The 23500-nt window shown below is 47.7% G+C and overlaps 2 protein-coding genes across 8 annotated transcripts in view; one reads left to right on the top strand and one right to left on the bottom strand.

Annotated features, from left to right (window-relative positions):
• Positions 1 to 13486, top strand: part of KIF2C (kinesin family member 2C) — a 37589-nt gene extending 24103 nt beyond the window's left edge. For all 5 annotated transcript variants that reach the window (XM_075935818.2, XM_075935817.2, XM_075935815.2 and 2 more), the window contains 7 exons: positions 1874 to 2078; positions 2603 to 2713; positions 3402 to 3469; positions 8673 to 8784; positions 9736 to 9858; positions 10690 to 10813; positions 12981 to 13486. In XM_075935818.2, coding sequence (XP_075791933.2) covers positions 1874 to 2078; positions 2603 to 2713; positions 3402 to 3469; positions 8673 to 8784; positions 9736 to 9858; positions 10690 to 10813; positions 12981 to 13057 — 820 coding nt within the window. In that variant the 3' untranslated portion in view covers positions 13058 to 13486. The remainder of the gene's footprint in view (positions 1 to 1873; positions 2079 to 2602; positions 2714 to 3401; positions 3470 to 8672; positions 8785 to 9735; positions 9859 to 10689; positions 10814 to 12980) is intronic.
• Positions 11624 to 23500, bottom strand: part of ARMH1 (armadillo like helical domain containing 1) — a 24962-nt gene continuing 13085 nt past the window's right edge. For 2 of the 3 annotated variants that reach the window (XM_075935820.2, XM_075935822.2), the window contains exons 9-12: positions 22749 to 22878; positions 22042 to 22119; positions 21129 to 21246; positions 19336 to 19937 (exon numbers count right to left, since the gene is read on the bottom strand). In XM_075935820.2, the coding sequence (XP_075791935.2) occupies positions 19918 to 19937; positions 21129 to 21246; positions 22042 to 22119; positions 22749 to 22878 (346 nt within the window). In that variant the 3' untranslated portion in view covers positions 19336 to 19917. Of the gene's footprint in view, positions 11868 to 19335; positions 19938 to 21128; positions 21247 to 22041; positions 22120 to 22748; positions 22879 to 23500 lie in introns of those variants that run through there. The other variant, XM_075935821.2, reaches the window with a different exon arrangement.

Raw genomic sequence — 23500 nt, 5'->3', positions numbered from 1 at the left:
TAGGTTTTATCTGGTTACCAGAAGCGCAGGAAGTGTGCCCCACAAGGGGTCTGAGTGGGAGGCAAGGGCTGTAGACTAACTGCTGGTCACACAAATCAGAAGTCCTGAATGCTGTTCTGGACAAGAGTTGAAAACCGGTGTTGACAGCATGGTGCAGGTTTTGATGACACAACGTGGTATTGTAGTCATACCCCTAGTGTAAATAGAGCTTGGAGAGCGCTCCTGCTGATAGAGGAAACGCTGTGCTTAGAAGGTGGAAGTTTTTTGTCCAACAGTGTGTTCACTGCCTGACTTCAGTACTTGCCAGGGCAAAGCTTTTGTCATGGGAGGAGATTGGGGGTGGTTAAGCACCTCTGAAGGACAAAAGCTTTGTCGCTCAATTGCCAGTGTAGACAAAGTGTCTGTCCGCCTGTCTCATCACGTGCAGGCAGGTGCTTTGCCCCCATTCCATCTCTCCAGGGATGCACACAAATAAGTCCAGCCAGTACCTGAGCTGTTGGGATGGGGCATGTGTTCCTCACAGATTTTTTTTTTATTTTATTTTTTCTGTGGGGAAGCGGAGAAATTTGCAGAAGGTATGGATTCCGTGCCCCATGCATGGCATAGAATCCATACCTTCTACCTTCTTGGCTCCCCAAGAGGTTATTTTAGGGAATCGCAGTATTAACACTTCTGTGCTGCCTTCAGAGCTGGGCAGCTGGAAAATGGCAGCTGTTGGCTGAGTGCTATCTTCAGAGCTGCACCTGGCCAGCAGCAGCACAGAAGTATTGCTGGCAATATGTTGTCATAGCATCCTTATTTCTACACTGCTGTTTCCAGAGGTGGGTGGCCAGAGTGGAAGCTGCTGACTGAGCCCAGTTCTGCAGGAAGTAGCACAGAAGTAAGGGCAGCAATATTGTGCCATCCTACTACTCTGCTGCTGGCGGTGGCTCTGCCTTTAGAGCTGGGATCCCAGTCAGCAGCCACCACTCTTCAGCTGCCTAGCTCTGAAGGCAGGGGCACTGCAGCAGCAGCACAGAAGTATGGGTAGCAATTCCACAACCCCTCTTACAGTAACTGTGGGGTCCCCACAAGTCCCTTTTTGGTCAGGACCCCTAGAATTACAAGACTGTGAAATTTCAGATTTAAATAGCTGAAATCATGCTTTTAAAATCCTTGGTCTGACTGGATCATGAATTTGGTAGGGGGCCCTAATGATATGGCATGGCATGTGGTCTACTCTAGGATATAAATGGTAGAGAAACTGAATGTGGGGTATAGGGCTTCAAGAGATGCCTAGAATGATACCGACCATAGCATATCTGTAAGGAATTGGAGTGTACATGGGCATTCTGTCTAGGAAAGCTGATCCTGAGACATCTCTAGCTGCTGGTAGTGAACACTCAAGCTACAAAACATCAGGGTCAGACTTCTGAGGCACAGGTGCTGATACATTTCCTGTTGCTAGCTTACCCCCAGCCCCAGCTCCTTTCTGAAGCATTGCTCTCCATGCAATCAGGAAAAACATTCCTTTGTACTAGTGATGGCTTCCAAATAGAGCTTTGGAGTCTCCTTACAGATATGTTTGATTTGAGGCTCAAAGCGCAACCGGGAATGGAAGTGTCCGCAAAGGAGTATAGCGGGGAAGGGCGGCTTGATTAAATCAAGCTGTTGGAATAATGAAATGACTTTTTAAATTATATGAATGTGTCAAAAGTTTGTTGGGTTTTAGTTTGTTGGTGTGTGGTTTTTGTTTAATAAAACCAAGCAGGTAAACTAGACTTTCTACAGCTTTCACTTGTGAATAGCTTACGGATGTTCATGGTTAGCTCCCTAGCACTATGCAAGAAGGGTGCTTTGTTACATCTTAACTTCATCCATATCTCTGCTATAGGACTTCTGGACAGACCTTTGCAAACTCTAGTTCCTCTCGGTCACATGCCTGCTTCCAAATCCTGCTCCGCAGAAGAGGGAAACTGCATGGGAAATTTTCCTTGGTAGACTTAGCTGGAAATGAGAGAGGTGCAGACACTTCTAGTGCTGATCGGCAGACGCGCATGGAAGGGGCAGAAATAAACAAGAGCCTTTTGGCTTTGAAGGTAGAGTAACTCAGAACAACGCCAAGTTAATCAGCAAAGTTGGACAGGAATGGCCTATTGAATTGTCTAGTTCATCTTCCTTGTAATGCAGGGCTGGTCTTACAGGATGCTCTCATCCACACTTTATAAATGTACAACCCTCCATGGAGCCCAGCTCTGTACTTTGAAAGTTATGCTGCACTTTTTTCCATTCACAACCCTTGTCAGCCTAACAGCTTATACCTTGTCAGCCTGAGACTGCTGAAACAATTCTCTGCGCTCTACCCAAGTAGCATATATAAAAACCCAAGCACTTGGCTAATCCTAAAGAGTTGCTATAAGAGTCTAACTAGCAGCTCTGAGGCAGGGGCCATAGCTTCCTTTGTGTCTACACAGCACCTAGCAGAATGTGGTCTTGACCCTGTTTGAGTCCTAGGTGCTACTACACTAGCTTATTAATAGCTAGTTTCTGGAGCTGTTCTGTGGCGGCTTGCCAAGCAAGATGGCAGGCATTACATTAATGGGATCTATTTCCACCCCTGCAGGAATGCATCAGAGCGCTAGGTCAGAACAAATCTCATACACCTTTCAGGGAAAGCAAGCTGACCCAGGTCCTGAGAGACTCTTTCATAGGGGCAAACTCCAGGACCTGCATGGTAAGTATAAATACTTTATGGGAACCTTAAAATGCATGTTCTTATTTTCCTCCTTCTATGTGTCATCTTTGGGGTTCATAATACTTAGTGCGGACCAACTCTGACAATTGACTTTATTGATACCACAGTAGCCGTATATGTCTGACTTCAGATCAAAGTGGGTCATTTCACAGATGAAAAGGTGTTTACTTTCCTTACCTTTGAAAGCTGGTTCTTGGCTGCTGAAGAGCCAGAAAGGCATTGCATTCAGGATTTAGATACTGCTTTATAAAGACATGAGCCTGAAAGGCAGTGAAACCAGCTCTCCATCCTGTAGCTTTAGAGGGATAAAAGTTAGTGAACTGTGAGTTAAATCCCTGATTCTGAATAACAGTTGGGAACAGGGCCAAAGTAAATTTGAGTGATTTGCACTTGCTATGAACATGGACTGATGTAGTACTTCGCATTATCAAGCATATCAGTGCTCTTTCAGAGGCCCAAGTGAGTCTGGCAGAACTGGGAATAGAAACCAAGTTCATAGTTCTCAGACTTGTTGTAGCCATTAACTCTGTGCAATGTTCTAGAAATAGCTGCTTTCTAGAGAACCTTTGTTTTAATAATCTTTTGAACAGCTTGGCTGAGGCGCCAGGCAGAGCATGCAGCAGTGAGCAAGACTGACATACGCTTATTATCTTTCATTTGTTCTCAGATTGCAATGATTTCCCCAGGCATGAGTTCGTGTGAGTACACCTTAAACACCCTGAGATATGCTGACAGGTAAGGGCCTTTCTCACCTGTGAATTTCTTCACCCATTGCATGACTCGCTAGCTCCTGAGCAAACATTTTTGTTGCCTGTCTTAGGTCACTCACTCTCAATGCTGCTTGGTTTTCTGACTCCAGGTCAAATCTGCTCCCTCAGTTGAAAGCCAACTTGGCTGGTTCCTGGCTTAGGCATAATCACCAATAAGATTGCCTTGAATCATTGGTTAATAGGCTTCCTGCCTTTTGGGTTAGAACTGCACTTTAAAAGTGATCTGGAAAGGAAAAATGGATTTGTTCCCTCTTCTGCCTCTTGTAGTTGCATAAAAGCCAACTTCTCAATATCCACTTGAAACTAATGCCAACTCTCCTAAAGGGATGTGTCGTCTATACATGTGTTAAGATGTTTGGAATTTGTTAAAGTTGCAATTGCTGGCTCTGGCATTAGATATAGTGATGACTTTGGCTGGGAGATGTAGCTAGTGATTAATGCTGACAGCAGACTTGATCAAAATACTTCTGTCCTGTATGCTACTGACTTTTAAACATAGATATTGTCCCACAGATTTGTTCACATGTGGTATTGATGCTAACTTTAAATACTTCCCATTGTTACAGTAAAACCCAAGTACCTCAGTCTTTAATGTAGTTGCCTTCAGAACACCTTATTCTGGTGGTGGTATTCCTGCGCCACGTTAGAGAAGAAACAGGTGACCCATGAACAGAGGGAGTAAATGGACTTTTTTTGCAGACTTATTTACATATCCCAGCAGAGAAAATGAGGCCCCGAGACTGACTTGCCTGTGGTTGCACAGGAAATGTGTGGTAGAGCAGGGAATTAAGCTCAGGGGTCTAGTCAGTCTAACCATAGCCCCTGGACTGTCTTCTCTCCCACTCCGTTCATTGACTAATTTAATTCTTGCATCGCTCTAGTCTGAGCAATTTAACAATGCTGCATTTGACCTCATCTGTGTAAAGTCCTAACAGGTAAAGAGGAACTGATGACAGAATTAAGTTAATGGTAGCTCAGATAAAATCATGATCATTTGGATCACATATATAATGTGCAAGCAGAATGAAGTCATAACAGTAATATATGCACTTGATGCTTTAGTGGGGCCAATTTCACAAAGCTGGGAACAATTATGAGCCAAAACATCTGGGAGGAAGAATGTAATCAGGAAAAGGTGAATAACTGGGAATCATTCTAAGAACATTGTACTATATGTGCCAAAAGCTACAAGCAAGGAAGAAGGTTGTACTGGTTTAAAAACAACAATTTGGTTTGGGTGGGAAGTGAAGTCTGTTATAAAATATAATCTAGATGGAAGAAAGGGAAAGCTGCTGATGATATAAAACACGTTAGAAGCTCTATCGCTTTGATTACCTTGTCAATCTTCGACAAGGGAAACCCATGACCAATAAGGAGCTGTAAAAATCTATTACAAAGAAAAAGAATCCTGGGTGGTATTGGTCCATTACGAAATGGAAGACTTGTGCATTATTAGGGACAAGAGGCAATGTTCAAGAAACATTTCTTCAGTATTTTGGGGAAGACACAGATGTGGTCTTATGTGGTGATAACTTGCTCCTTCCACTGGTCTCTCTGGAGGATATTTGGAAGTCAAATCTTACTTAGTTCAATCGGAAGGACCAAAACTCCCTGGCAAGTCAAGGGTAAGAGTGACATTAGGCAGGCCAAAAAAGAATTTGAAGAGTAACTATAAAAACGCAAACAGCAAAAAAAAAGTTGTTTGGAAGGCTGCTTGTTGGCCAGTCCAAGTGCTAACGGAGCAATTGGGTAAGACAACTCTTGCAGAGAAGCTAAATGAATACTTTACATCAGCCTTCACTAAAGGGAATATGGGAGTGGGGGAATTCCCCATCAGTCATTCTTTTTAGCTGACACATCTGAGAAACTGCCCCAGCTTGAGGTGCCAATAAAGAAGGTTTTAAAGCAAATTTAACAATAATCCATCAGGACCAGACGGCATTCCTCTAAGAATTCTGAAGGCACTCAAATATCCAGTGCGGGACCACTAACTGTGGTATGTAAGCTATCACTTAAATCAGCCAGACTCTCCTCTGGAGTCTTATCAACTACAGGCTAGAGACTAACTGCAGTACCAAGCATATGGGCTCAATCTAGAGTAAAGAATGGAATTGTCACACACAAATGAGCACAAAATGGTGAGGAAGAGTTAAGTCTATGCTGAGACACGATTTCTCTTTGTAATCTATTAGAATTCTTTTGGAGGTGTCAACAAGTATGTGGGAAAGGGTGATCTAGTCATTATAGTGCACGTTATAGTGTCTCGTATTTTAATTTTTATATATATATATTAAAGTAAGTTGCCTTGAATATTTTAAATTGAGGGGCAGGGTACAAATATGTTAATTAAATAAATGGACTTTCAGAAACCCTTTGACATGGTCCCACACCAAACGCTCTTAAGTACAGTGCAGTACTGTGTGGTCTTCTCGTAGATCAGTAACTGGTTAAAAGGTAGGACTAAATGGCCAGTTTTCATAATGGAAAGAGGTGAACAGCAGAGCCCCTCAAGGATCTGTTCTGGGACAAGTAGTGTTGAACATTAATACATTATCTGGAAAAAGGGAAATTCTTCATGATAGTGAAGTCCAAAGCTGACTGCAGAGTTACAAAAGGACGTCATTAAACTGAGTAACACAACAGCAGATGGGACGAGGTTTCCCCTGCCCCCCACCAGTTTGATAAGAAGGTGCAATAGTGTGTCCAGTTTCTGATACCGACAATTAAAGGGCATTTAAATGGAGAGGTTCAGAACAGAGCCCTCAGGATGCTGAAGGTATTTTTCCTTACCCCTTTGAGCTACTGTAATCTATCACTTAAAGCAATTTAGTTTAACAAAAAGAAGGTTAAAGGTTGACTTAGTAGACTGTAAGTATCTACAGTGGAAAATAATACTGGGCTCTCCAGTCTTTCGTGGAAGGGTCTGCCATGATCCAGTGGCTGGAAGTTGAAGCTAGACACCTTCAGACAGAGTAAGTGTACCTGCGTTATTGCTGAGTAATTAACCATTGGAACAATTTACCAAGGGTTATGGTAGGTTTCTCCATCGCTGGCCGGTTTTAAATAAAAATTGGATCGTCTAGAAAAATCTGTTCCAGACATTATTTTGGAGGAGCTCTCTGGCCTGTGCTACATTGCAGGTCAGACTAGATCATAATTGTCCCTTCTCGCCATGAAACTGGGGAAGAGAAGGGGGGATTCACAAGGGGGGAAGAATCTTAGTGATACAGAACTTGTAACTTTTGGATATGCCTGATGTTAAAGCTGAGGCACCTGGACTCCACAGGATTCTGTTTCTCTGCAGTCTTCCTTTTTACAGCTTTCCCGAGTACCTCCTGAAAGGCTGTTCGTTATCAAAACCTTTACAAAGGGAGCTGTCTCTAGTTCATATATGTAGATCTGCTATAATCAGTGCCCAACTACACTGACACTAACTCTTCCTTCTCAAGAGGTGCAGTGCTTATGTCAGTGCTGTGAAGGGGAGCAGTGTGTGTTGACAGTGTATTGTTTATGTGGGTGGCTGGCAGTCATTCTTGTCAATTTCACAGCACTGCTCTCCAGCAGTGGGCTCACAGCTGGAACCATGACATTTGACCAGAGGGTGGCGTAGGCTCCCTACAGTGAAATACAGCTGGATCCCTGCTCCCCAACCCTGAGGTGGCAGGCTGGTGTAGCCCTCAGTTTCACAGCAGGGAGCCTGCTGCCTTGCTTCAGCTGTGACCCACTAAGGCTCTGAGCCTAAAGCAACCCTGAAATTGATGAGAGAGGCTACAGGATCCCTGCTTTGAACTTTGCTGGGCTCAGACTGCCCTCCCAGAGCAGGTGGTGGGGCTCCAGCTGTGAGCCTGGCTGCTGACTGGGCTCTGAGCTCCACCACTGCCCCTCTTAAATCAATGCAGGTGCTCCTGGAAAGGATGCACACCAGTGGGAGGGAGCAGAGTAGTGTGGACACGAAACAATGCAGCTGAAGCTGATTTGATTGAGTAGTATAGACACGCCCTTGGTTCTGTATCCTTATGCCAATGCAATGCTGTTCTTTCCATTCATACCTGCTACGTCTAGACTGGCATGATTTTCCGCAAATGCTTTTAATGGAAAAGTTTTTCCGTTAAAAGCATTTCCGGAAAAGAGCATCTAGATTGGCACGGACGCTTTTCCGCAAAATCTAGACGCGGTTTTGCGCAAGAAAGCCCCGATCGCCATTTTCGCCATCGGGGCGCTTTTGCGCAAAACAGTTTTTAGCTGTCTCCACTGGCCCTCTTGCGCAAAAACATTTCCGGAAAAGGGCTTTTGCCCGAACAGGAACGTCAGAGCATTTGCGCAAGAAGCACTGATTTCAGACAGTAGAACGTCAGTGCTTTTGCGCAAAATCAAGCGACCAGTGTAGACAGCTGGCAAGTTTTTGCACAAATCAGTTGCTTTTGCGGAAAAACTTGCCAGTCTAGATGCAGCCACCGTGTACTGCTGGCGAAAGGTAGCTACACTACAGCTGCCTAGTCCCAATGGTGTGCCCACTCACATACCAGGCTGGGAGGGGATAGTTATGTGATTAGATCGTGGCAGCTTTAATGGCGGTAAGTGGCTTTAAAGCTCTTTAAGGAAATAATTAAATGTGGATACTCTCAACATGGAGTGGAAAAGCAGTTCTGCCTTTCAGGCTTCCACCTCAGGCCCATAAAAACTGATTGATTATTGGAATAATTTACAAATGCCCCATTCTTAGATTATGAATGTTCTGGGAAAAAAAGGAGTTGGTGGGGGATTCATCCCCCTCCTTCCAAGCCAGGTAACCTACAGCTAGTATAGTGCTGCGTTTTCAAGTCCCAGCCTCTGTTTACGTGCCACTCACTGTTTAGCATTTGAGGTCAGTTAACCTTGATTGGTTAGTCCCAATGTAAACGTCAACTGACAGTTTTCAATGTTGCCATCCACCTTGGCAGCTTGTCTGACAGATCATGGCTTGATTAGCCCTAGGTCCCGAAAACACCCCTCAGTAGCAGTTGCTAGCTGTGGGTCTGCCCTGTGATGCACTGACAGTCAGTGCTGTTAGCCTGGCACGTTTCTCAGAACTGGGTATTGACGTGGAGTAGCTATTTGAGGCGACCCTTGCCAAGTAACTGTTTCCTTGAGGGCAGAGCAGATTTGGACATAATCTTCCTTCTGTCCAGGGTGAAGGAGCTGAGTCCTCACAGTGGCGGGAATGGTGAGGCACAGAACTGTATGGAAACAGAGAATGAAGAACTGGAGACCAGTGAAGAAGAGTCAAGTCTTCAGCATGATGTATGTAGAATTGTAGATCTGTGTATTAATGGCTTGCCCACACTTCAGTTTGTTATGAAATATACTTCAGAGACGAATTAACCATGTTGGGTTCCTGCTAAGCTACAAAAAGTTAGTAATGCACATGAAGGTAAAAATGAATGTCTTGAAGCAAAACTGCAAAAGCATCTAAATGGGCGTATTTGTGCTAAAAACTGGGAAAACAAAAACAAACCGTAACTTCTGTTACAAATGATTTGGTCCTTATAAGTTATTTTGTTTATAAATTTAGGTTACTAAAACAAAAGAAATGCAAAATGAAAACTGTGTAGCACAGTAACCAACTTAAAATGTGTAAAGGGGAAGGCTCAAATAAAAACACCAGGAAACTAGTTCACAGTTGGAAAAAAATCCCTGGGCAGCCAAAGGAAATATGTGGGTTTTTAAATAAGTTATAAACTGGTCAGCTACACTAACTTATATAATAAGATAATATGTAATTGACTATCAGAATGTTCTAAAGATGCTTAGACAAGCCAGGTCTAACAGCTATGCTGGGTTTTTTTCTTAATATACAGTTTATGGAATACAACTGGAGTTATTACATCTCTTTAAAATATATGTCTGAACTTGGTTACTGTGTAAAAGCAAATCTATTGTTACTGTGTACTTTTGTTAATATAATAGTATCCATTTAGGAATGTACACACAATCAATGGATAGACAAATTTATTTATAGAATCTTTCAAACTAAACTTCAAAGTCTAAAATTATTGGTTACATTTCAGAATTATTTAAATGTGCAATATCTATTTTAAAACAAAGATAACCCCCTCCCTCCACACACACACACTATTTTAAGCACCAGACTGAAAAGCAGGCAGCTAGCTAAGAACCTGTTTTGAGAACAGAACTTGGAGGCTCAAAATGCAATTTCTCTATACTTAGTATTTTTCTTCCCATGAACACTAGGTCTTCAAGGAGGAGGAGGAGGAGGAAGAGGTGTCTCCCCATATGTCCAGTTTCTGTGAAGCCATGACTCGGATTAGTGAGCTAGAGGAGAAGGCCGTAGAAGAACTTAGAGAAATGAGACAGGTATGCTGAAGATTCAGATGAGCCCAAGTGGTCATCTTCATATTGATATCAACTTGCCATACTTGGGTGTTGTAGGAACTGGGCTTGTGATGCGCATGGGAAATGATAAAGCGTGTTGTTCCCAGACTCTCCGGCTGTGTCAAGACTGGCCAGTTTTTCCGGAAAATCGGCTGCTTTTCCGGAAAAACTTGCCAGCTGTCTACACTGGCCGCTTGAATTTCCGCAAAAGCGCTGACTTCCTACTGTAAGAATTCAGTGCTTCTTGCGGAAATTACTATGCTGCTCCCGTTCAGGCAAAAGTCCCTTTTGTGCAAAGCTAAAACAAAAGAAATGCAAAATGAAAACTGCGTAGCACAGTAACCAACTTAAAATGTGTAAAGGGGAAGGCTCAAATAAAAACAAAGCTTTTGCGCAAAAGGACCAATGTAGACAGCTCAGATTTGTTTTCCGCAAAAAAGCCCTGATCGCGAAAATGGCGATCAGGGCTCTTTTGCGCAAAACCACGTCTAGATTGGCACGGACGCTTTTGTGCAAAAAGTGCTTTTGGGGAAAAGCGTCCGTGCCAATCTAGACGCTCTGTTCCGCAAATGCTTTTAACGGAAAAGTTTTCTGTTAAAAGCATTTCTGGAAAATCATGCCAATCTAGGTGCAGCCTCCATATAAACTGGTTTGTGGCCTACAACTGTTCCAGCCTTCAGATAGTAGGTGCTGACATTGGCTGTAGGCTGCTTCAGAAGCTCAGATGTGCTTGAGAAGCAGAGGGGATGCCATGAAAACATTCCAAACCTGAAAAAAGCCAATTGCTAATCAATGTCTCTTTTCCAAATCCAGAAAATGACTGAACTCGGTGACCTGTTGGAAATGACGGAGCAACCAGACTATGATCTGGAGACATTTGTGAACAGAGCCAGATGCTTTATAAAGGAAGGATCAAGAAACTTCATCAGTATGGGAGGTAAGCTGGGGCTCCTTCGAAGCATGCTATCAGGGCATACCTTCAACACCCTGTTAGTCAGAGCTCTTATGCAGGCTGAAAAGGTCACTGCCCCTTCTGAGATATTCTGGGATCCTTCTGGATGCAACTCAGCCTCTTCCTACACTTGGGGTGGGGCAGAGCAAAGGTGATTGTCCAAGGAAACCAGCGTCCTGTTGCCTCTGCTTCTGTAAGCAGTTCTGGCTGGCATCTAGTCACTAACACGTTAGAACAGACACATCCTTGTAACTCGGAGCTACAGTCCTACCAAGCCCTGCAACTCGGGATGCCTCTCAATGCTTTGTTGCTGTAGCTCCCACCTGTGGGCACCCCCTGAATAGCTGTGTAAAGCCACAGTCCTGATCCAGCTGCTCTTCAACACCCCAGCCACACAGGCTTCCAGCAGCTTTGGTTACTATGCGCAGGGTGACCCCCACACACTCCTAGTCCCAGACGTCCCCAGAGCATGGCTTGCACTGTACAGCCCTCTGCTATGGCCATTGCCCTCGAGAGCAGGGGTGGGCAATAAAGTGGCTCCCAGGCCAGATGCACTTTGCCTGTGTTAGCCCCGGTGGGCTGCCAGACACTTCATTTCCCTGACTGTCCACAGGGACGGCCACTTGCAGCTCCCAGTGGCCACGAATTCCACAGCTGCTGTTGGCTGGGAACAGCAACCTGGGAGCTGCAGGTAGCCGTTCCTGGGGATGCTCAGGTAAATAAAGCATCCAGTAACTTGCCAGGAGCTAATTCTGGCTGCTTGTTGCTCCCCTCTCCCCAGGATCGTACACAACAGCATCTTGCCTTAAATGGAGTTACCCCAATAATCCATAGCACTAGATGAATTTTTATTGAGTAAAACAAATTAAACTACAAAGATTTGCATACGAATAACGGGGCATTAGTCCGAATTGGTAACACATAAGCAGAATGTTTGTTTTCTAAACTTGGGTCATGCTGAAGTTCTTGCTACGTGGTTTCGGTATGTTGCTGACCAAGCTCTGACCAGGATCTGCTCCCAAGTCTGTAGGCTGTTAATCTGAAGTGAAAGAGCAGTAGGGAGAGGTGACTCTGTGCCCCTTACCTTGATAGTCCTGATACCCTGGAAGGGAAAGTGGTGTTCCAAGTTCTTGCCAGCTGAGAGCGAGATGTGGCAGAAGGAAGCTTCCTGCTCTTTGTTTTTACTTGTGCATGCTGATAGGCAGATTCTTGGTCTTGTCTCTCCTCCCTCCCGCTTTCACACCCCCGTTTATAGCTTGTATACAAATGGAGGTAAACTACAAGCCCCTTTGTGTGACAGGACTGTTGAACCAGTTCTACCTAATCAGGCGTATGAATTTGAGCGAAGGATGTTAAATATCAGTTAATTGAATAGTCGATTAACCTCATGAATTCTTATCAGTTAGTCGACTGTCTATATTCCCTGGGGGTGGGGCCGGCAGCCAGTGCGCTCCAGCCGCAGTCCTGGGGAGCCCCCTGCCACTCCATGCTGCTGCCTCTTTTGGGTGCTAGGCAGGAGCTGGTCCGTGAGGGGAGCCAGTTTAAAAACCAGCTGCCTGTCACCTTGTGCTGCTCCTGGACCTGGTGCCAGCTGGAACTGAACTGGGCTGCCTGCTCACCCAGCTCCTAATATGCTTTAAATGCAGAGCAGCAGCAGGGTAGGTCATGGACCCGGCACAAGCCAGGACTGTCAGGCTGCTGGCCAGCCTGCTAAAAAAATATACTGGCAGTGATGCATGTAGTCTGTAGGTTAATCGTCTCCACTATTACATCCCTAGCTTGACTGTGCGCCTTTAACGTGATACAGGGAATTGTGTAACATGACACACAGCGGCCTAGGTATGTTTCACCAGATCAGTGACCAGAGAGTTGGTTTTTAAATGGTTCATCACATGGCATATTTGCACAAAGATGATTACAGTGTGGCGGGCAGGGGGAGCAGACGCAGGAGTGCATTTCCTCGCTGGGAGTGAGGGACTCCAGATTTTCATCGGCTATATTGCTTCCCCCACCTCCTCCCTGCTCTTCCTGCCCTCTTCAACTTCAGGGCCCAGCGACTGGAAAGTGGGTTCTGTGAACAGCCACGAAATGGTCTCAGATGCTCAGGTAACCACATGTACAAGTCAGTCACTAACTCCAAACTTCCTTGCAGATGTCGTGGAGTCCCTGGCTGTTGCCATGCAGCTGGAGGAGCAAGCCAGCAAGCAGATGAGTAAGAGGCGGCCTTAGTAAATATACCAAAGCCTGATTCGCAAACACTGTTTTTTCTCTTCTGTGTGTGTCGCGTGCTAGTGGTTTCTGTGTTAACTCTGCCTATTTTAAATGTGATGCAATAAAGTATTCTTACGTCAGTCCTTTCTGAAGACCACGCATCAGAATAGCAGCATTTTACCATGCAGGACCCAGCATCTGTTGGGACTTGGTGGTGGTAGTTCTAGAAATGCCCTCTTGTCAGGTCTGTCATTAGACGCCTCTTCCCCTCCTTAGTGACCGTCACCCACTCTGATGTAACTAGAGACACTTGTATATGCTGGTGTACATAAACTTTTTTGCTCCTTAGATGTTTTGTGAAATGGTGCAGAACTGCAAGTCTAGCTTCTTTCCAAAGGAAATGGACTACACTTGTAAAAAGAATAAAATAAAATCTGTATTTTTTTTTAAGAAATGTGACTTGTAGATAAATATTCCTGGATTTATTGACTTACAGAATATTTCTTGTTGACTGTCAGTTCTTTGAGAGATTCGCTGACAACCTTCCCTCCAAAACAGACTGGCCTTTATGGCAGAGACTGGCCTTGGGGACTGGTTGGTCATTTCAAATCTTTTGAAATTTGTGCTGTTTGTATTTAAGTAAAAAAATCAATTAAAGTATCTCGTCTCCTGTTTTTTGGAAGGGAAACGGGGGAGATGAGTCTCTGGACTAGTGACTTTCCTGAAGGCAGGTGGCTACAGCCCAGCGTGCCACCTGTCTCTGCTCTTCCTAGCACATCCTTTACAAACGCTGCAGTGTGCAGCTGAGCAAATGACTTAGTTGCTGCCACCAGCTCAGATTTTAGCAACGCTATGGCCTGTGGGTGGGCTTTGACATCCAAAAGATGGAGATGGGGTGGGAAGGGAGGGTTCTTTTGCCAGGCAACTGCTTTTTAACAAGCCAGCCCCAGGAGCAGGTTAATACTGTTTACAGGTTTGATGGGTGCAGGGTGTGCCTGACACTCATGCAGATGGAGGCTGCACTGCAGTGGTGTATCACACCACACGTGGCATGTGAGGAACCGGTTTTCACATCCCCCATTCTGCTGGGCCAGACCCCAGAGGTGCCATAAGGAGGCAAAGACCTAGTTGGAGAACCCGGCCTGTCTCGGGTATGACCTAAGGCACGCAGCAGCTCAGCACCACCAGCAGTTTGCATGTAGCCAGGGGCAGGAATTCAAGTGCCTTGACCAGTAGACAAGGAGATGCTTCCACAGTTAGGCAGCACCTGCGCAAAGATTTTGAGGTCTCAGCTGATTAGATGTTGGATTTTTGTGCTGAAGTGGCAGGAAGGTACTTAAACCCCCTAGGACGAAGCCTTGTCTCCTCTCCAGAAAGAGGGTGAAATGAGGGGAGTAGCTATTGGGATTGCTCTTAGAAGGGCTCAGAGGCTGCTCTGAGACACAATTTGGGATTTATTGGAATCCAGCCTCTGCACTGAGGTGCTACCACAGGCAACCCCAGCTTCCCCCCCAGGCGCGGTAAAACCAGCCTAGCAATGGCCTTGGAGCGATCCCGGAGCTGAGCTGCCAGACACACGAGCTGTTTTAACAAAAGCTTTAGTGGACGTGAGAGGCTGGGAGTTACTGAGGCTGGACACCACTTGCTCAGACACCAGGGCTGAGTCTAGACTGGCATGATTTTGCAGAAATACTTTTAACGGAAAGGGTTTTCCCTTAAAAGTATTTCCGCAAAAGCGCGTCTAGATTGGCACGGATGCTTTTGCACAAAAGCATCCGTGGCCAGTCTAGACGTGGTTTTGAGCAAGAAAGCCCCGCTTGCCATTTTAGCCATCGGGGCTTTTTTGCACAAAACAATTCTTCCCTGTCTATACTGGCCCTCTTGCGCAAGAGGGCTTTTTCCTGAGTGGGAACGTGAAAGTATTTGCACAAAAAGCACTGATTTTGTACATTCAAAGTCAGTGTTCTTGCGCAAATTCAAGCGGCCAGTGTAGTCAGCTGGCAAGTTTTTGCGCAAAAGTGGCCACTTTTGTGCAAAATCTTGCCAGTCTAGACGTACCCCAGCTGTCTGCACCGGAAACACTGCCCAGGAGCAGTATTTCTTTTCCAGTAAGTCGGAGGGCCCTGTGTGTTTGACTGTTGTACCCTCCTCTTAGCCAGGTGCCTGCATTAGTGTGGTGTCATTCTGGTGTGTTAAACTAGCACACTAAGGCAGCCAGTCGCTGCAGAGCGCATTCAGTGCCTCACTCTGAGCCTGCAAGCTGCACAACCAGCCCTGGCCACTCAATTATTTTTTGTCAAGGTCCGAATTCCTTGGCCAAAGCTGTAATCAGAGGAAATAAGTAAATAAAATGATGTTAGGGTCCAGTCAAAAGTGTTCTGCAGTAAGGCAATGTAGAGGCCCTTACCAAATTCACTGCCTTGCAAAATGTGTCTCAGACCATGAAATCTGGTGTCGTCCTATGAAATGTGGATTGCACAGGGTAGCAAGATTTCATGGAAGGTGACTCCTGTTTATCAAATTGGGGGTCCTGATCCAAAAGAGTTGCAGAGAGGGGATCACAAGGTTATTTTAGAATCACAGAATACTAGGACTGGAGGGGCCCTCAAGAGGTCATCAAGTCCAGTCCCCTGCCCCAACGGCAGCACCAAATACTGTCTAGACCATCCCTGATAGACATTTATCTAACCTGCTCTGAAATATCTCCAGAGATGGGGATTCCACAACCTCCCAGGGCAACTTATTCCAGTGTTTGACCACCCTGACAGGCAGGAACTTTTTCCTAATGTCCAACCTTAACCTCCTTTGCTAGTTAAAGCCCATTGCTTCTTGTTCTATCCTCAGAGGCCAAAATGAACAATTTCTCTCCCTCCTCCTTCTGACACCCTTTTAGATACCTGAAAACCGCTATCATGTCCCCCCTCAGTCTTCTCTTTTCCAAACTAAACAAACCCAATTCCTTCAGCCTTCCTTCATAGGTCCTGTTCTCTAGACCTTTCATCATTCTTGTTGCTCTTCTCTGGACCCGCTCTGATTTCTCCACATCCTTCTTGATGTGGGAGGGTTTAGGAGGGTTGGGATGTTGCCACTCTTCTGTGCTGCTTTCAGAGCTGGGCAGCTGTTGAGCAGTGGTTGCAAGGTTGGTCAGGTGCCCAGCTCCGAAGATCCTGCCCCACCAGCAGCAGTACCGAAGTAAGGGCCGCATGGCATTTCCACCCGTACTCCTGTGCTGCTGCTTTCAGAATTGGGTGGCCAGAGGGGTGGCTGCTGACTAAGGGTCCCGTTCTGCAGGGAGCAGCACAGATGTAAAGGTGGCAACAGCTTCCCAGGCCACCCTTCCTTCTGTACAGCTGCTGGCAGTAGCTTTGCTTTCAGAGCTGGGTTTTTGGTCAGCAGCTGCTGCTCTGCAGCGCTGAAAGCAGCGTGGCCAGTGGCAGTACAAGGTAGCGGCACCGCAAAGCCCGTATGAGAACCTTGCAACCACCCACAATGACAACACTGAAAATTTAGATTTAAATATCTGAAATGAAATTTATCACTTAGAACGCCTATGACCAGGAAAGATAATGGAGCAAGTAATTAAGGAATTCATGTGGCAGATAATGTGATAACAGCCAGCATAGATCTGTAAAGAACAAATCATGTCAAACCAATCTGATCACAAAGAAAGCTAGGATAATGAGTCTTGTGGCTAAGGGAGAAGCAGTGGATGTGGGCCACCTAGACTTTAGTAAGGCATTTGATATGGTCTTATCAATAAACTATGCAAATACAACTTAGATGGGGCTACTATAAGGTGGGTGCATAACTGGCTGGATAACCGTTCTCAGATAGCAGTTATTAATGGTTCACAGTCATACTGGAAGGGCAGAACAAGTGGGGTTCCACAGGGGTCTGTTTTGCGCCTGGTTCTGTTCAATATCTTCAGCGATTTAGATATTGGCATAGAGAGGAGGCTTATTAAGTTTGCAGATGACACACAGCTAGGAGGGGCTGCAAGTGCTTTGGAGGACAGGCTCATAATTCAAAATGATCTGGACAAACTGGAGAAATGCTCTGAGGTAAACAGGATGATGTTTAATAAGGACAAATGCAAAGTGCTCCACTTAGGAAGGATCAATCAGTTTCACACATACAGCATGGGAAGTGACTGTCTAGGTGGAAGAAGTGCTGCAGACTAAATATGAGTCAACAGTGCGATGCTGTTGCAAAAAAAGCAAACATGTTTCTGGGCTGCATTAACAGGAGTGTTGTGAGCAACAAAAATGATGAAAGATCTCGAGAACATGAGCTATGAGGCAAGGCTGAAGGAATTGGCCTTGTTTAGTTTGGAAAAGAGAAGAGTAGGGGGGGACATGATAGCTGTTTTCAGGTATTTAAAAGGGTGTTACAAGGAGGAGGGAGAGGACAGGACAAGACACAACGGGCTTAAACTGCAGCAAAGGAGGTTGAGGTTGGACATGAGGAAAAACTTCCTGCCTGTCAGGGTGGTTAAGCACTGGAATAAATTGCCTGGGGAGATTGTGGAGTCTCCATCACTGAAGATATTTAAGAGCAAGTTAGATAGACATCGATCTGGGATGGTCTAGCCCAGTGTTTCTCAACCAGTGGTACGAGTACCCTTAGGGGTACTCGAGAGAAGTCTGGGGGGGCAGTTGGATATGACAACACAACTGAAATTTGGATAAAATGGAATGTTTGTTTTAAGTTTTACAGCACTTTATTATTTTTGTACTTTTTACACCCAACAATTTCATTGCCTGCCCGGCTATGATTAAGTTGTATAAACAAATGTGTTGCAAGGGTAGAAAAATATTTTGTGTCTGAAAACTGTAGGTACTGGGGGTATTTATTTGTTTTTTGAAAAATGGATATTTTATAATTAAAAAAAAAAGTGAGAAACACTGGTCTGGATGGTGCTGGGTCCTGCCATGAGGGCAGGGGACTGGACTTGACAACCTCTCGAGGTCCCTTCCAGTCCTAGGGTGTGTCTAGACTACATGCCTCCGTCGACGGAGGCATGTAGATTAGCCAGATCGGAAGAGGGAAATGAAGCCGCGATTAAAATAATCGCGGCTTCATTTAAATTTAAATGGCTGCCCCGATCTGCTGATCAGCTGTTTGTCGGCAGATCGGGGCAGTCTGGACGCGATGCACCGACAAAGAAGCCTTTCTTGATCGACACAGGTAAACCTGGTTTCACGAGGCATACCTGTGTCGATCAAGAAAGGCTTCTTTGTCGGCGCATCGCGTCCAGACTGCCCCGATCTGCCGACAAACAGCTGATCGGCAGATCGGGGCAGCCATTTAAATTTAAATGAAGCCGCGATTATTTTAATCGCGGCTTCATTTCCCTCTTCCGATCTGGCTAATCTACATGCCTCCGTCGACGGAGGCATGTAGTCTAGACACACCCCTAGTGTGCTATGATTCTGAGATTCTATGGAACTGACCAAAATTGACTGAATTTGGGAGGTCCCTACCTCTGTGATCCTGTCCACAGGTGTCTGGCTTGGTCTTCACAATGACTAGGCACCTGAGAATTGGGATTGGCCCTGCTTTGGGCAGGGGGCTGGACTCGATGACTCCTGAGGTCTCTTCCTGGACTCGATGACTCCTGAGGATTCTATGAGCGCCTCAGGCCCTAAACCAGAGGGGGGCACTGGGTCCAACCCTCATGTCCTGCAGGCACCATGCATAGCTTAGAGCATCCCTGTCAGAGCCGTGTGGAGGGAGCCTGGTACACTGTGTGTGTTTGTTGCTGGGCATTAGGCTCTTTATAGGGGATTCATTCTCTGCTCCCTGAAGGTGGCTTTTCCAGGCACCTCCTGGGACGTTCGCCATGTCTCCATCAATACACCCTGTCCTGCTCTCCCTGCTGCAACCAGACAGCTGCTGCCAGAGACTATCAAAGCAGCAGTGTCAGTCCCCTCCCCCTGCAGCAGGCTGCCTGCCGCTGTGCTCCTAGCAGGGCAGAACAGGAGCCTTGCAATGATTTGTTCTTTGTTCCCCAAAGGGAGCGGCTCACTCCGCTGTCCGATACTTCCCTGACCATGGCGGAACCGAGGCCTGGCGCCAGGACACACAGCAGAGTCTACGTTGGCTCTGTGCGCAGACGGTAAAGGGAGGGCAAAGGAAAACAGGCTCTCGTGGGGCGGACTGTTCTGTCACAAATGGGGACGATGCTTGCGGTGGCCGCTGTGTGTATCTTAAACTTTGTAATCGAGCCTGGGAATTTTTCCTAACCCAAGCGTGACCCCAGAGGTACAAAACCTCGAAATCTCTGGAACGTGACCTTGATTTCAAACACTAGTTTTAATACAGGTTTTAACCGGTGATACCAAGAGAAAACCATGGAACCGAGTCGGACGTGGACTTTAGAACTGGAATTTGCGATGGTAAAACACAAAGAGCAAACGGTGCAAGAAGGCGCCTTGCTTTCGCAAAGCATTATGGGTATGCAAGTGATGTCCTGGGTGGGGCACCTCCGCTGCCGGCTGCAGCCCTTGCCCCGCTTTGCTCCCTGCCTCGGTGGAGATGGGAGGCGGGGACTGCTCTCAGGGGGCTCAGCCAGGGCTCTGGGGAGACAGTCCTGCTGCAGAGGTGGCCCGAGGGGAGTCCCGATCTCAGGGAGGAGCAGCCAGGCCATGTGGTTTCCAAATCACAGCCCAGGGGGAAGTTCGCTACGGGGGGCGTTGAGCGGAAGGAACCAAAGCCAGAGGCTGCAGACCCCGATTCGGAGAGGCCACGTGTGGGGGGCCAGCTTCAGAGCCCACCTCCGCTTCTGAGGGTGTGCAGGGGCGAGAAGGGCACCGCCCGGCTGGGAGCGGTAGACAGAGGGAGGCGGGAGAAGAGCTGGCCTGCTGCTGTTGAAGATTTCACTCCATGCTGCCTTCCTCTGGAAGAACAAAGCAGAGCCGGGCGTGGTTATGGCAGAGGTGAAGAGGTCTGGCTGTGCACGGGGTTACTCCAAGGCTGGTTTGTATAGTGAACCCTCCAGCATCCAGACACCGACAGGTCAGCTCCAGGCAGGAGACCTGAGATTGGCCCCCTGCCCTAGCCTCTGGCTCCCTGGCCCTACATACGTGGGGCCCGATTCTCCTCTCACACCAGGGTATCCCCTCTGGCATAGGAGGGCTGGCCTTTGATTTACACCTGGGCTACATCTAGACAGGCATGATTTTCCGGAAATGCTTTTAACAGAATAGTTTTCCATTAAAAGCATTTGTGGAAAAGAGCATCTAGATTGGCAGGACGCTTTTCCGCAAAAGCACTTTTTGGCTGTGTCTACACTGGCATGAATTTCCGGAACTGCTTAAAATGGAATACTATTCCGTTTTCAGTTTTTCCAGAAAAGGAGCGTCTACATTGGCAGGCTGCTTTTCCGGAAAAGCCCTTTTTCCGGAAAAGCGTCTGTGGCCAATGTAGATGCGCTTTTCCGGAAAAGAGCCCCGATCGCCATTTTCGCGATCGGGGCTTTTTTCCGGAAAAGTCTACTGGGCTGTCTACACTGGCCCTTTTCCGGAACAGTGTTCCGGAATAAGGACTTATGCCCGAGCGGGAGCAGAATACTTTTTCCGGAATAGCGGCTGATTTTGTACAGTAGAGCGTCGTTGCTTTTCCGGAAATTCAAGGGCCAGTATAGACAGCTCGCAGCTTATTCCGGAAAAGCGTCTGATTTTCCGGAATAAGTGGCCCAGTGTAGACACAGCCTTTGTGGAAAAGCGTCCGTGGCCAATCTAGACGCGCTTTTCCGCAAAAAAGCCCCCAGCGCCATTTTTGCGATCGGGGCTTTTTTGCGCAAAACAAATCTGAGCTGTCTACACTGGCCCTTTTGTGCAAAAGGACTTTTCCCCGAACGGGAGCAACGTAGTATTTCCACAAGAAGCACTGATTTCTTACAGTAGGAAGTCAGTGTTCTTGTGGAAATTCAAGCGGCCAGTGTAGACAGCTGGCAAGTTTTTCTGGAAAAGCGGCTGATTTTGCGGAAAAACTGGCCAGTCTAGATGCAGCCCTAGTGTACATGAGGGAAGAGCTGGCTCCAGCTGTCGCAGAGTCTCGGCGTCAGCCTTTCATGGCCCTGACTCACCTTCCATGTGCAGCATCCTTTCTGGGCTGGATTCACTTCCTGGGATGGTCACTTTATTGGATGCCAGAATTTCCACCTGTATCACATCCATGTTCATATACAAGGTCTTGGCATCTCTCTAGGCCAAAGAAACAGCAAAATAGGCAAGGGAGCAGCTTACCGGGACTTGGAGAACCAGCCAGGGCATGGGAAGGGCCAGCCAGAGAGGGAGGAAGGTTCCTGACAAGGCTTCCAAAATGCTCAAGCAAAGGAAGATGCAGCTGAACAGCCAGGCACAGGAGGCAGCGCCCATCCCCGTGCACGAGGTAAATGGGCGCAGCCCTGCTGCACTGAACGGACCCAGCGGAGATCGCTGCCTTGCCCCCCCAACAGGAAACCCAAGGGAGTCTGGGAGGACTCACTGCGTACGGAGAGCCCACGATTGCTGGCGGCAAGGCGTCTCCTATGGCTTTGTCCCGCTCGGGTTCAAAGGGCCCTGGGCCCTCACGGCAAGAGAGCTCGGATGCAGAGGGAGCCTCATTCTGGCCGTGATTCCTCGCCCCTTTGCCAGCAGCGCCACACAAAGGTGAGTCCAGACCTGGCCCTCCCCGGCACTCCGAGATGGGCCCAAGCCAGAACCGAGCCACCCACCTCCCCAGAGGTCGTCAGACCTCAGGCCCCCTGGTTCACCCCAATTCTCCCAGCTCCTTCGGGCAGGTGAGTGCATTGCCAGCCAGTGCCTGGAGCGATGCTGTGGGGATGTTGAGCCCACGCCCAAGGGGTTTGTGTACCTGAGGACACGGTGATCTGCCCCTAGGGGTTCTGGCGTCTGATCAGGACTGGAGCTCCCTGTGGCTTTAGAGGAATGGACCCCAGGCCCCGTTAACCCTGCCGAGTGGACCGATGGCCCGGGCGGCTAGAGAAGCCCAGTTACCATAAAAAGCTGGAACAGTCTCTCTCCTGTGGCTTTCCTCACATGCTCCGCCACGGTGGGAAACATCCGGACCAAATGCTGCAACCAAACACTTCCGGTAAGTGCCGAACGGCGCGCGGGAGAGATCTGGCTCCACCGCGAAGCACCAGCCGGTTCTCCGTCCCAGCTCCGATCTCTCTCTCCACTACCCCATTCCGCGGCTCAGCTCTGGGAGCACCCACGCTGCGGGCGGCCCGGGTTAGATAGGTGGGGAAAGGGCTGTTACTCCACCCCTGCCCCGCTCTGCCCATCCAGCTGGCTATTTCCGCTACTGCGATCGGATCGGCAGGGACAGAGCGAACCATCATGCTGCTGGGCAGTTCGGGCGATGATGTTCCCGGTGGACTGGATGGGAAGCCCTTCGCTCCGTACTTCTCTAGGGTGCAGGGTGGGGTTTTGAAGCGTGGCCTTTATGCTGGATTTCCTGAGTCGGTATTATTCAAAACTGCAACCTGTGCTATGAAGGGCTCTTCCCATGTATCTACTGCCCTTGTCTCCACCTCGCGGAAGGGTGTTGTCTGGGAATCATGATAATTAAGCAGGAGGAGGAGCTGGGTGAGGAAGGGCAAAGCTGATCCTCCAGCACAAGCAGTGGAGGTACCGGAAATCCTGGGAATGTTGCTGTACCAGCACTGGTGCCTCTATTGGAATGACACGGAGAGACTCACCTCCAGAGCGATGCTGGCCTGCCTCTGGGAGCCAGTGTGGTCCTGGTTCCCCATAGCACACATGAGGCCATGCACTGCGCCCAACTGGATCAGCTCTTCGGCCAGCTTGGTCGAGTCCTTGGCTAGAATGCTGCAAGGAAAGCGGCAGAGTCAGGCTCCGAGGAGAATCCCGCCCCAAGCAGAGCATCCTGGGAATGAAACGGAAGAGCCTCATCTAGCAATCCAGAAGCACGGATTCTAGGCCTGATGTGTGGTGCGGATCCGCCTGACTGTGCTCGTCAGTGAATGACTGACACCAACGAGCAAGGACAGATGCTTTTCCTCACCCCAACAGGAAGCCCCGGGCTCTAAATCTATGTTTGGGGATCTACATTGCTTGTAATGACTGACCATGAGAACACCTGATTGTCATATGAACTCCTGGCAAATCCACCCCATGGAATGCAGCATCTGCAGAAGAGAAGAGTGAGGGGGGATTTGAGAGCAGCCTTCAGCTACCTGAGGGGAGGTTCCAGAGAGGCTGGAGAGAGGCTGGTCTCAGGGGTGACAGATGCAGAACGAGGAGCAATGGTCTCAAGTTGCAGTGGGGGAGGTCTAGATTGGAGATTAGGACAATTTCCCTAGGCGGGTGGGGAGGCGCTGGGCTGGGTTCCCTAGGGAGGGGGTGGAATCTCCATCCCTAGAGGTGTTTAAGTCCCGGCTTGCCAAAGCCCTGGCTGGGTTGATTGCGTTGGGTTGGTCCTGCTTTGGGC

Source organism: Pelodiscus sinensis, chromosome 9, assembly GCF_052426305.1.
Source record: "Pelodiscus sinensis isolate ZL-2025 chromosome 9, ASM5242630v1, whole genome shotgun sequence".
NCBI lineage: Eukaryota > Metazoa > Chordata > Testudines > Trionychidae > Pelodiscus > Pelodiscus sinensis.
This window is presented reverse-complemented; position numbering and strand designations above follow the sequence as displayed.